The 14,794-nt window shown below is 35.6% G+C and overlaps 1 protein-coding gene across 4 annotated transcripts in view; it reads left to right on the top strand.

Annotated features, from left to right (window-relative positions):
- Nucleotides 1-14,794, top strand: part of LOC145665812 (uncharacterized) — a 36,817-nt gene that overhangs the window by 2,226 nt on the left and 19,797 nt on the right. For 3 of the 4 annotated variants that reach the window (XM_081732930.1, XM_081732928.1, XM_081732927.1), the window contains exon 2: nt 5,516-5,646. In XM_081732930.1, the coding sequence (XP_081589056.1) occupies nt 5,529-5,646 (118 nt within the window). In that variant the 5' untranslated portion in view covers nt 5,516-5,528. Of the gene's footprint in view, nt 1-11; nt 145-5,515; nt 5,647-14,794 lie in introns of those variants that run through there. The other variant, XM_081732929.1, reaches the window with a different exon arrangement.

Here is a 14,794-nt window from a genome sequence, read left to right as displayed (position 1 = left end):
AAAAATTGCTTCGGCGCGGGAGACCCTGCTTCGATTTACATCGGTAGCGTATGTTCTTCGGATTCTTGGTCAAGTTATAGATTCACATCTCAGTGCAGATTTGCAATAAGTTGTCATATCAATTGTAATTTATGGATAAAATGAGTGAGTGAAAATGAAAGTGAACTGTGTTAAATACTAATTTCTGTCTGTGAAGTATTTCTGCATAGAATAAGGAAGCTGTATTTTATGTTTAGAAGTGGAGATTGCTAGTGTAAAATTTTAGACGTGGGTTTTCCGGGGTTAGTCCACTTTTTTTCATTCCACCATTTCATTTTTTCTCATCATCTCTTTCCTTTAGCCTATGCAGCAAAACCATGGGACGTAAAAGTAAAGATTTCGTTTTTTAGTAGTGTGAAACCACGGTGGTTCAATGGTATAATGCTCACCTATTGCGCGAGAGGTCCGTGGTTTGATCCAGGTTAAGTAAACTTTGTAGTGGACTCTGTATGTGGGTTTTCTCTAGGTTCTCGCGTTTCTTCCCTCTCTCATCATTCAGCCGTTATCATCCACCTCATCATCACTATCTTCCCTAACCTCAGTGCGTATACAAGGGACGATAAACTAAAAAAAAAAAAAAGCATTCACTAAACCTGGCACGGTATTTCATAAACTCATTCAACATTATCATTTTTCATGTAATCATTGTTTCCATTCAAAAATAATGAATATAAAAACACATTCGAAACATGGTCTCTACTTTTTCTTCCACATCTGAACTGCAATCTTCAAGCTTTCGCTGAAATTTGAAAACATCAGCAATATCACCCATGTTTCTATTGTTCTGCTCCTTACCTAACAACAAAATAATTTCCAGGGGCCGCGATGGTTCAGTGGTAGAGTACTCAACTTTTGTACCAGGAATACTTAGTTCGATCCTAGGTCGCGCCGTCATTGTGGTGAATGAATATCATGTGCGTGAGTTTTCTTGGTGTTCTCACGTTTCCTCCAACTTCTTTGATTATCAGTAGCGATTTCTTGATGGAACAGTCTGTTCCCTCCCTTCTGCGCATCTTCAAGTAATTTTACATTATTATAAACCCTGCGTTTTCCAGCGAAAAAGAAGTCCCATCGCTCCCTTACTGCATTCAAGCTCCATATCGTGTGTTTTGCAAAGGTGTAACGTCGTTCAACATAAAGTTGTTGTCGCTGGTGCCAGGAATGTTTTCTTTCGAATAAACCCGAGCAGACATGCGATGCACATCTAGCCTGTTGTCCATTTCTTGCCATACAGATTGTAACATTGGACAATCTACTAACGCAATGGCCTCTGTGATACAAACTCGAAGATCCTGGTTGGTGGTTGGTAAAGATAGCTGATAAACATATTGCTTGATCACAGAGAAAGTCACGGGACAGGACGTTTGGGCGCCGCCATTTGGGCGCGGATGTTTTGGCGCTGCCGTTTGGGCGCCGGACGTTTGGGCGCAAAGCCGTTTAGGCGCCAGACGTTTGGGCGCGAGGTACATAGTAAAAATCACAATTTACGACATATAAAGTAAGCTAGGCACTGAAAACTAAGCGCCAATCAAGATATATACATTTCCTACACTTCTATCTTTATCTCACCTCATTTATCTGTATATTTTCTATCTCTATCTTATTTATTCATCTAAATTCAATAGTTTAATGCGTTTGTGGCATTTGTTGCCTAACCTCGTCACGGATTGATTTTTCGCTTGTTCACGATTCTTGTACTTCTGATCTAATTTTTGTATTATATAAGAAAGCTAGGAAATAAAGGAATCAGACGAACTGTTAATTTTCTTAATGTTAATTAAAACATATTGATTTAATTTTTGTATTTTTTTTAAAGAAAGTTAATAATTACATATTTATGAATATTAAAATTTGTTTTCTTTCGTATTACGTTTGCCAAACTCTACTCTTCCTTAAGTCCAATAAAGAACTACCAATAAAAGATTGCAGCGTAGTCGCTAACACTCTCGCCTTCGGTGCGATCGGTCCCGGGTTCGATTCCCGGTGGGGGCACTCGGTCGAAAAAGTGTAACACGCTCTTTCAGGCCAGCCACCCTGAATGAGGTTTTCCTGGGTTTTCTTCATTCACATCAGGCAAATGCCGGGGTGGTACCTAATTTATAGGTCCAGGCCGCTTCCTTCCTTCCCCAATCCTTTCTTCCTTCCCTTTCCCCGGATAGTGTGCTCCCTCAAACGTGACGGGCTAAATGGCCTTAGATGCCGAGAGCCCAGAAATCTAAAAATCCTATATCCTAATCGAGTTGAGGGAAAGATATTTTGCATACAGGATGTCTAACATATTGAGTTTAGGAACTGTAGTATGCCGTATTTCTGGTATCACTTTTTTTTATTAACATTCCAATATAAAAATCAAAACTTAACACACATTTTTTTCGTCCCATTGTAAGCATTTAATCTGCATTAAAGAAAGTGGCGAAAGAAAAAAAAAACAACGATTTCAAAGTGAAAAATAATAGTTAAGTGTACATATATTGGTCATTTAGCCACTAGAAATGTGTTTGACATTCACACTTATTGCGTAACTACAGTAGAAGGCCTGCTTTAAGTTTTTTAATGGAATAGGCTCACTATGTATGTAATGCAGTCAATCATATGTAGTCTGGTCGACTTACATTTGGCTTGAAAAGTTATCAAATAAAAAGCACACTTAACTTTCGTTGAAACTTAAATTTACAAAATTTAATTGTTAATTCAGTTTTTATAATTTTGAAATTCCAGTATTTCTAGTATGTAAAACAAAATCCAGTATAATTCAAGGACTTCCACTACAGTAGACACCTTGTGATATCTTGATTCGAACTTTGTACTCAGCGCCTAACATAACGACTTTTTAACTCGCGCCCAAACGTCTGGCGCCCAAATGGCTTCGCGCCCAAACGTCCAGTGCCCAAACGGCGGGGCCCAAACGTCCGCGCCCCAACGGCGGCGCCCAAACGTCACGTACCGGAAAGTCATCGGGTCCAAGGTCGGTAGAACGTGGAGGCCAACACACACGATTACTACCCTTTCTATCAGCATGCTTAATCCATCTGTTTGTTAGCCTATTCACTCACGTCTGACATCTGAGTGGAAATGGAGCAGTGCTCCATCATGATAAATGAAATCAAGGATATCCTGTTCGAATTGTAGAAAAGTTATGGCCTAAGCATTTGGAGGTACGAAGTCCCCGTTTTTGTGTCCTCATCGAAAAAGAAAGGACCCTAAACATTTTAATGTCTGATAGCACAAAAAAATCCGCTTGCAGGAGTCGGGTACATGCTTCACATATTATCTATGATTTTCCAGATCCTAGATCCTGACATTATGTTTGTATACTTCGCCTGACAGGTGACTTAATCACTGAACACAAATAATTTTGTGAAATCATCAGTTTCCATTTCAATTTGCAAGTCCTTGCAGAAAGATTATCTCTTGCGTTTGTCGTCCACTTTCAGAGCCTACAGCAAATGCAAGTGGTAAGGATAGAACCGCAAACCTCTGCGTAAAATCTTTCACATGTTGGTTGCAGGATGTCTAATTCTCTGCCGGCTGCGTTGATGGATTTCTGTGGACTTTGCACGAAACTCTCTTCACACTTTCCATAGTTGACTCGCTTACGAGTGGATGACCGGTTGACTTTTGCTTAGAGACGCATCCATTATCTTTAAATTCGGAATAAAACTTACAGATATTGTGCCTACTGGATGCATCTTCAGCAAATTTTCATTCTAAAATTACGTTGCATAGTAATAACAGACTGGGAGACGTAAAAATGCATCACATAAAACGCCCTTCCTGTCTTCATTAACAGCCTTTTTTTAGTTTCCGTTTTCATTGATACAACTTTCACGTCTCTGAGCGTTGTTAACCGAGATTTGTTCAAGTTTGTTATTGCGGAGGTAATTTGTAATAACATTATATATCTTGATTGGCAGCTCTAAATTAAATTACACCTACACAATACGTCTAATTGTCCTTTGACTTGTATTATAGTTCTAGTTGTGGAAAACCTTTTATTGGTTGGCAGTAGAGGTTAAGAGTAGTTAATCATGAGTATAATGACTACAAATAAATTGCTTAGAAAATTTGGAACAAATTCTATAAGTTGATGATATATGCAAATATGGAGTAGACAACATTGAAATGGCCATTCGGCTAGAGGCAGATTTTTTGCTCTAATGACCATGTTAATCTCCATTTTAAATCCAAGTGTGGCCGCATCAAATTTCATCTAAAGGCAACGATATAATTGATAATCGGTAATTTCTGAAGAAATGTCCTCCATCATGAGTAAATGTGAGTTCTGTACGCATTTTCAAGTTCACATGCACCCGAAGAAGAACATCGGGTCAAATGTTGTCACACACCTCCTGAATGCCCTGTCATAAGTGACAAACAACCCGGATTTTCACAGCATAAAACCTTATCTTTAAGTGATCCCAAGTAGAAGTCCAATGATTTGACATTGGAAGAACGTGGTGAACACTCAAGTGGTCTGAGCTTTGCTAGCTTCAACCGATAAGCCCCAATTCCCATTTAAAAATAGACTTGGGTCCAAAATAGTAACCACCTTGGTAATTGGTCATGTGACCAAAAACTTCGCCCGAACTCACCATTTTTAGCACCTTCCTTCGAGCTTATAGCTAGTAAACGGTTAGACTTTTGGTGTGTTTTGGTTAGTAATTAGTTACTATGATAATCACCCATCCAAACTGTTACTCTTTCTTAGTGATAAGTACGAGCATTAGGGCACTGAAAAGTAATCTGTTAACAAAGGAAATAGGCAGATTAAGTAAAACATCTTTATAGTAGTTTTCTATTCATACAAAACAAGAATTACTTTCAGCAAGGTAAATTCTACATCTCAGAAAAAGTAAAAGCAAAACGAAAATGACACAAGAAGAAGCAAAAATTTAGTATAATTCAAATATAATTCGTAGGATAATACTACAAGTCGTTTAGACTGTATAGGAAGATATATATCTATCTTTCAAATAGTCCTCTTTTGACTTCTTCACTTATATGTGAGTTTGGCGGTCATATGAAATATTCTGTTCACTACTGACTTCTTTTTTCTTAACAGTGGTAACATACAACGTATAAATTAAAATTTTTATTTATTTATTTTACCTTTGGCTTTGTCACTTCCGTTTTGTGGCTAGTTTTATTGATTGTGTCCAGAATTTAAGGTGCCCGAAATCCGAAAATAATTGTACGTTTCACATACATAAAAGAGGACCATATAACTATCTTACTGTTTTAATGTGAAGACCATTTTGTCTTGTATTCACTGGCGACTCGTGAAGGAAGACACATCTTTAAAAATTATTGTAGATAAGAATTAGAAATTTTCTTCCTTCGCAACGATAAAATTGGAATTTTACTTCCCTTAAGAGCCGCCACTGTACGTATTTAATTTCCCTTGTAGTCCTATATTCCTGTTCACTGTCGTCTCTCATAAAACTTTTATATAGTTTCCATTTATTTATTATTTCAGATTGGAAGTGAAGATGCCATTTCCTAAACCAACTCAGTCACTATATAATTTAGCGAGAAAGGAATTTGTTTGTTCTGTTTTGGATGGAAAAATCAAAAGAATCGGAGAAACTGGACCTCTTGATGGGACACGTAAGAAACGATATGGTGTTTTCATTTCTGCCTTTACTTATAAAATTTTATGTAAATAAGTATGTTTCCTCTTAGTAGTAATAGCCAACAATGTATTAAATTCTGATGTTATTACTAAAGTTCTTGGAAATTTACAAGCAGACTAAACGGTTGTCTTTATCAAGGGAAATTACGGTCGAGACTTTTTTTTTTTTTTTTTGGCATATTTTTAATTTTTCGAAATTGGGAACACTTTGTACTTTGCGAACATTGATTTGGGATATATCAAGTTCAAACGGAACACCTTTCTCCCATTTTCCACGCGTTTGGATTTCTTGTAAGTTATTTCGGCTTCTAAACCTTCTTCTGTCTTTAAATATATATTTCTTAATTTTCAATGTGTTACAATGCCTAACCACTGCTGTAAGCTATATTCTTTGTAGGTCACCCACAGTTTCGTTGGGGTGTTTTTTTTTTTTTTTTTTTTTTTTTAATGCATGACTCTTTATTAGATTTGGCTACCGTTTGTAAAGATGAAAGTTATTTGTGTAAGGAAAAGTTTGATCCGGCAGACTAGTAGTTTCAAAAAACGAAATGATAGCTATTCCGAGACTTCTTTAAAATATTGGTTGGTAATCCTCATATTACTCTGAGGTTCAAAATCAAAATTTCCAGTTTCTGAGTAGATAACGCCCCTTTACACTCCAAAACTATATATGATTGTGATTAAGGTTTTGTCTTACTGACCCTTGCTTTAGTTTAAACGCGGCTTCTTAACTAATTCTATGGTTTAGGGAACCAGAAGTTTCATCGCAACAGAATCAAAATATTACCACTGGATTCTATTTTTGTGTCGAACCAATACAGGCTGGGTTATTATTGTTCATTTCCGTAATATCCTGTTCTGCAATTAAGCTCTTCCTTAAAAAATCGTCACGCTTGAAATTTTGGTGAATAACTTGGTGAAAATCTAAGGTGAAAATTTTGGTGAAAATAAAAGTGATCAAAAATTTAGAAAATCAACCATGTAGTAGTTGCATATAGACAGAGGGCCAAATATTGTACGAAAACAATGCTGTAGTGGAAAACCAAAGACGTTAGAAATTATAAAATACACATACATTTCCTGGGCAACTTCTCTACATTCTACCCTATAGTGTATCCAGCAGTCTTGATCGGATTAACATTTCTTGCTACGGCGTACATCTAGAACAATCATTTAACAGTCTCCGTCATGTAAATTTTTGGTTCCGATCAACTATGGACAATGAACGACTGAATAGCCTATGTTTCCGCAGTGTTCACCATGAACGAGTAAACACGAGGAAATAGATTTTTTGTATATGAAGTAATTAACAAATTCGCCCTGCAGCCTTGCCCTCTTAATCTAGCATTCAAAACTGTGGAGGAGGAATATATATATAAGATATGAGTTATCCATAAAGATTTCGTTCTATACATTTACGTAAAAACTTCATTAAATCTGTCAGATTTGGTTTTTGCGGTATTCAAAAAGTATTTATAAAGATAGTGTTGCCACATTCAATGCTGCATACCGTGAAACAATTTAGTTATTTTGTGATTATTAACTGTTATATACATTTCGATGGAAATAAAAAATAAATTAAAAAAAAACTATTATGCATTACCGTGTTTTTTAAATAAAATTCTTTATGCTTTTGTTTGTGTAGATTCCTCTTATCTAAATTTAACTTTGAATTTTATTTCTTTATTTATTTTTCTTATTAATATAATATGACTCAAGAACATCTTTTCAATAATTGCAGAGACTTTTCTGTAAAATTTTTAACCTCTTTAATTGTATTTTGTGAAGCGTTTAAATGGTTAAAGAACTCCGAAAGATATAACCCACCCTCTGATGTGTTCCATCATTTTGATGCACTTTTCCCTTTCTGATATGTCAATATTTATATTGTCACATTCGCAAACTGCTTCGTAGATGCTAGAGTGAATTGTGTCGTCTACAAAATATTTTTCATGACCATTAAGCAACTTTTAAATACCTCTAAGGGAGAGGCTTTGAAATTCTGTATATTTAATATTTTCTTTGGTTGTATGTTAAACTTGGCAATAAAGGAAAAAAGTTCACTTGTCGGGAGATGTATTTGTGGTTAGTGTGTGATCTATCTTAAACCTTTCTAAGACTTGTTTTCTGAACTTTTTCATACTCTGTTTCTAGAAATTTACTGAATATTACAAGTGAAGAATTTATATATGTGTTAGACTTGATCAGATTTAACAGGATCACAAACAGTTGTTGCAAGTGGACAGAAAATATATTCAAAAAGAACTTTATTAAGGAGGGAAACACAAAACATTTACTTTGCACCAATTGGGATTTGTAATGACATTAGATATTTGCTAACACTATTAACCGCTTCACTAAAATATTTTCGTTGTCCAACGTTACTCTTAATAATTCTACAAATAATAATTTGTTGGAACTAGAAAACCAACTGCAGCCAATCGAATTCGAATAGCGCATTTTCATCGATTCTTGACTTTTTTAAATACAGTAATTGAATATATATATTAATGAACAAGTTAAATACATTACATCTTTCACTTCCGATTCAAAATAAGATATATATATATATATATATACAGGGTCTCCCAAAAGTAGGTATACAGTACAGTACTGCATTTTATTTCATTTCTTATTGTTATCCATCAGGTAGACTTAGTTTCTTCATTATCTGTTCTTAATGTGTTTTTACTTACGTCTTAAGCTCGGAAGAGCTAATGAAAATAAACCCATAAACTAGAATGTTATACTTGATCAATGCAGGGGTGTATACCTACTTTTGGGGCCACTGTGTGTATATATATATATATATATATATATATATATATATATATATATATATATATATATATATATATATATATATATATATATAGATAGATAGATAGATAGATAGATAGATAGATAGATAGATAGATAGATAGATAAATAAATAAATTCATAGATAGATAGATAAATAAATAAATTCATAGATAGATAGATAAATAAATAAATTCATATATATTTCATATTGAATCGAAAGTGAAAGGTGTAATGTATTTAACTTGTTCGTTAATATTGGAACGTTTAAAAAGATCCAAAATATTCCAGGCAAGAAATCCGTAAAGAAAAAAATTATTATTGTTATTATTATTTCGAAAACTTGCATCTCAATAAGATTAAGACAATAGTAGGATGTCGAAACTGTCTCCAATCTACGAATAAATAATGATCCAGCTCACAAGTAAGGGACCATATGGTTGTCGCGCAAATCAGATACAGACATACGCCATCTGATTGAGCATGAAAAGATATGGAGAACACAGAAATTTAAGGTGCTAAGGCCCATAGGGAGCAGAGCGAGGAAAGAGGAAACATTGAATGTCGGCAAAATTGAAGAAAGTCAGGAATGACGGGAAAAGTTAATTTCTTGCAAACAGGGAAAGAAAGTCAACCAAAAGAACGAAACTAAACATAACAAGGACATCAAGACGAAGAAAGATCATAATCAGGGTTGCCATCCGGACCGCAGTGTTGCCAACACTGCAAAACATTGATATGAAAGATATAGCACAGTATAGCAATTCATGCACAAGGAAAAATATTAGTAACACAAAAGACAATTGAAAAGACTCTGTACACGTGCGTAAAAAGGTTTAACGTAGTCGTGAGTGGATATTATACCCGCGTGAATACAAATGGAGGAAAATAGAGAACAGTACGCACCATTTGTAGTTTAATTGCAGTTGACGTGAAGATCACGAATGAATGTGTGGTCAACACACAAACATTTCTCGCAGTGAGCACAGCGAATGAAAGCAAGCTGGTCACACGCGTCTCTGCAGCATTCCTCTGTGAGTCCTTTTTCAAAGCAATATGCGGAAGGTATTTCAAACTGTCCAGGATGTTCATTGGAGTAGCCACATTTGAAAAACGCAAAACGTATCATCTTTTGAAATCGCCTAGAGGAAAACTGGTAATGAACAAATGACTGAAGGCGGAGAAAGTTCTCACGTTGCCACACATTAATACTAATGAACAGTAACGTATCTGTGATGAACTTCATCATGTTTTAGAATGGACGAAAGAAGAACACATCAGCAGGGTGTATAAGGCCTGTACATTTCGGAGGAATTAGCTTTTTGTAGAACTGAACACCGTCAGGAACTGTCATGTTGTAAAGAGTGTCATCCTTGTTTGGAGCCCAGGAGTCAACGAAAAGCAAAACACGATCCTTACCCTGAAAATTGAATGCTCCCAAACAAACTGTCCAGGATGTTCATTGGAGTAGCCACATTTGAAAAACGCAAAACGTATCATCTTTTGAAATCGCCTAGAGGAAAACTGGTAATGAACAAATGACTGAAGGCGGAGAAAGTTCTCACGTTGCCACACATTAATACTAATGAACAGTAACGTATCTGTGATGAACTTCATCATGTTTTAGAATGGACGAAAGAAGAACACATCAGCAGGGTGTATAAGGCCTGTACATTTCGGAGGAATTAGCTTTTTGTAGAACTGAACACCGTCAGGAACTGTCATGTTGTAAAGAGTGTCATCCTTGTTTGGAGCCCAGGAGTCAACGAAAAGCAAAACACGATCCTTACCCTGAAAATCGGGCCACAAAACTTCTTCCAGGAAGATTTGCAAATCCAGTTTCGTCATAGTCGCTGATCTTCTTGCATATGCTTTCACATTGGGGAAATCAGCGACCATCATCATCATCATGGAACGATGCTCCCAAACACTTTCGTTTCTGTGTTATCATGTGTACCCCATTCACTTTCATGTCTATATTTGTCCTCCCTCATGTACATTATTCACTCACGACTATCGTTAAACCTTTTTACGCACGTGTACAGAATCTTTTCAATTGTCTTTTGTGTTACTAATATTTTTCCTTGTGCATGAATTGCTATACTGTGCTATATCTTCCATATCAATGTTATGCAGCGATGGCAACACTGCGGTCCGGATGGCAACCCTGATTATGATCTTTCTTCGTCTTTATGCCCTTGTTATGTTTAGTTTCATTCTTTTGGTTGACTTTATTTCCCTGTTTGCAAGAAATTAACTTTTCCCGTCATTCCTGACTTTCTTCAATTTTGCCGACATTCAATGTTTCCTCTTTCCTCACTCGGGATACGGACAAAATCTCGCGGCCGAAACATCGCCGGCCAAAACCTCGCGGGACAAAATCTCGCCGGGCCAAAACCTCGCGTGGCCAAAACCTCGCCGCCCAAAACCTCGCGGGACAAAATCTCGCCAGGCCAAAACCTCGCGTGGTCAAAACCTCGCCGGGCCAAAACCTCGCCGCCCAAAATCTCGCCGGGCCAAAACCTCGCCACCCAAAATCTCGCCGGGCCAAAACCTCGCCGCGAATGAAACTTTTCTTTAAAATTTACCCAATGTGTTTCTTAATATGGAATTCCACATTACAAATAATAATAATAAGAAGAAGAAGAAGAAGAATATACAAAACATCGTGTGCGTGGGCTTTCTCGGGTTATTCCCGTTTCCTCCCACTTTCTTTATTCGATCATTTCCTTCATCCTGGTCATCTACGTCTCCTTTAACCTATAGGACATAATCAAGGGACGTCGTAAAAACTCATATATTATTTCATACTTTCATAAATATTATTAGATTTTTGTTAAAATTTTAAGTTTTTGGATGTTCCAAAGTTCACGAAACTAACCTCGTTAGTTGTCATTACTTTCCTTATGCAGACTTTCTTTCTCTATAACCAGTTTAAAAATATCATGTCGCCCTACCTTCACATTGAAATCCTCTAATACAGAAATAGAATTTTCATATGGTATCGCGGGACTTGGTCAAATACCCGTGATACTTCTTCTGCAACAGCGTCTTTTATACCGTCATCCTTATCATCTGTTGAAACATTCACATTTTGGTCAGGCGAGATTTTGGGTATGGCGATATTTTAGAGCGCGAGGTTTTGGCCCGGCGAGATTTTGGGTCGCGACGTTTTGGGCGGCGAGGTTTTGGCCTGGCGAGATTTTGGGCGGCGAGATTTTGGCCAGGCGAGGTTTCGGTCTGGCGAGATTTTGGGAGGCGAGGTTTTGGTCCGCGAGGTTTTGTACCCAAACCTCCTCACTCCGCTCCCTATGGGCCTTAGCACTTTAAATTTCTGTGTTCTCCATATCTTTTCATGCTCAATCAGATGGCGTATGTCTGTATCTGATTTGCGCGACAATCATATGGTCCCTTACTTGTCAGTGGTAAATGCGAATTTTCCATTTACTGATTACTTGTAAGTTATTAGTAACTGGTAAACTTTCCTGTACTTTTAACTTCGTATATTTAACTTCAGTCCTTCGTAACTACCCAAGATAAGAGTCCCAAGTAACTCGAAAATTCGATGATTTTTCCTCGTTAATACATAACTTTACAATCTTTACCCTATTCCTACAGTAATAGCATTTTTTTAAAGCAATTCATCACTACGTTAGCAAGTAACGAAGAAAGGGAACTGCAAATCGCCAAACCTTTAATGTGTTTGTAATATTTATCTTCAAATTAGAATTAGAAATTAGTAAGTAAACATAAGTATATATTTTTGAGATTTTGTAAATCCCAAAATCGTTACTTTGTTTTTAGCAACCATTAGTCGTCACATTTATTTTTAGCAACCATTGTTGGGGACAAGTTATAGGGAACCTTAATGATATAAACTTAAATGTGTCCATTATGTCAATTAAAGCTAGTATTGGCATTTACTAACGAACAAAATTCTCTTTTTAGCTCGTATTATAAATTATGATGAGTTTAAAATTAACTGTGTCAAAGTAATGTAATTTACCACTATTTAGCGATTCTGTAAGTCTGATGACATTTACCAGAAATTTTCAGTCTTAATAGAACAGAGTCTCTATTCAGATAATCTATAGGCAGCCTAGGACGGAGATGCTTAATTGAAGTTTCATCAACCAACCACGCTTCTTCAATTAGTGTATTGGTTTTGCGTATGATATTGATTAAAGAATTTGTAGGATTTTACATAATCTGTACTATGAATTTTATCCTGCAATATTGAATAATTATCCGTATCCATAATTGTAGAAGAATCCCTTTCACCAGATTTCAAACACCAGCTGCTATTATCTTTTTCTTTTCTTTTTTTTTTTTTTTTAATTCGTGAATTAATTTTGATAATTTAGAGGTTTTAAATTTAGCGTTAGTGTTAGTAAGTAATACGCAAAATATATTTTCGAGTCGTTAATAACAGCATTTTTCTTTCTAACATTCTTAAAACGGTAAGTCGCCTTTTTGGTAGAAGAAACGAAATCCGGTAAAGTTATTCTAAAAACTCGAAAAATAATAACTCTAAAAATTAAAAAAGTGCAAAAGTACGTGAATTTTATCTAATTGTTATTGTATACCAAATCAAATAAACTAAGTACATGTACCTCTCATAAAATCCATTCATCATTTTACTACTTAAGCATTTACCTTGTTATCCGTGCTGTTTACCCTTTTATTGACATTACATTTTACTTATCACTCACTGTAACGCCATCCCCGCTCGTACAGTGGATTACAGTTTGATGATTAATAAAAAGTAAATAATTTTAAAAAGTGAGGCTACAGAATATCCTGGAAAAATTCTGAACTTCGAAGATAATTCTGTGGTTGCTAAAGCATCCTAACTAGTACAAAATGTACATTACAAATAGAGGGAGAGTCTTATTTATTTATTTACTCATAATGGTTAAAGCAAGCGGATGTTTTTCCCTTTTTTTTTTTAATTTCGTTGTTAGAGCACATGGTTAGGAAAATTAATTATAGCAACAGGGCACTAGCACTGGAGAGTCCCAAGCATTTACCAGTTTTGCTGATGTACTTACTAAAAGATGATATGAAGTCAGTGCAAGAAACGCTAGTATCTTTTTGATAGCATGTAAAGAAATCACTTTTGAAGTCAATGTAGATAAAATGAAATACATAACGACAAATGGAGGGAGTAATTCTAGAGACGTATAATTGTCAATAAATTAATGTAGAGAAAATAAATAAATTTCAATACTTTGGCGTGGAAGTGAAGAGAAAATGCAAAATTAGTGAGGAAGTTATAAGTATTTTAGTGATTAGAAATAGATGCTACTACCGTGCAGATGTAAATACAGGGCGGTAACTTGCAGAAATAAGTACTAGATTACGATCATTAACATATAACGAAAAAATGTTCAAAACAATGACATTTATCCACCGATAGATTCCATTGAACTGAATAAATGAATAAAATGATGTTCGGTGAATGTAAATATTCATGCGTAGTTTTCGAGAAAATTAACGGAAAGTTTTTTTTTTTTTTTTTTTTTTAATAATGTATGAGAACCATGCCCTCCATTAAGGTGAAATTCATGCTGAATAAGTATACAATCATCAAGATCTTTATTATTACACTAGCAAGATAACAATATATAGTATGGTTAATGAGTAAAGAGAGGCAAAGTATAAAGAAGAAAAAAAAAATAAGAAAATATGAAAATCAGATGTTCGAAATATAAAAAAATGTATCAAAAATTTACTATATATGAGTATATCACCTTATATTTGTGTCACTATTCACTAATCTTCTTGAAACATTTCATGCCTACGTTTACATCATCATTTTAATAAAATTACAGCTTACAATAATAGGCGTTTACAGGATACAGTAACATACAATAAGTATAAAACAAAGGGATATAAGCCAGCGAATGTTCAATTGTCTCCATCTCCGGGCCCTATAGGAACAGGAGGCTTGCCCTACGTCCCAAATGGGCTATTAACACGTGCCATTGGGTCCAAGAGTGTATACTAGCAGACATGGATAGAGATTCTTTTTTTGTGGAATCTGGAAAGCCCTCAAAACTCTCCTTGTATTCTTGGCAACATTTGTTAGAGATTTATGACCCCTGTTACCTAAAAATCAATGTTGCCACATCCCTCTGTTATTCCTTTCTTTCATCTTCCATTTATTGTTCTTTTTTAAATGCTGAATTTTGTTCACTTTCAGTGAGTGTTACGGAAGTACGGCAACATTGAAGAGAATGACAGCGCACGTGCTGCCTGAGATCAGGCGAGGGTTGGGTAAGGGAAAATTAATATATTTGGTTCAAGAGATCTCTAAATATG

This window comes from Thermobia domestica, chromosome 12, assembly GCF_964235325.1.
Source record: "Thermobia domestica chromosome 12, izTheDome1.hap1.1, whole genome shotgun sequence".
NCBI lineage: Eukaryota > Metazoa > Arthropoda > Insecta > Zygentoma > Lepismatidae > Thermobia > Thermobia domestica.
Note: the sequence above shows the minus strand (reverse complement) of the source record. Positions and strands in the feature narration are given on the sequence as shown.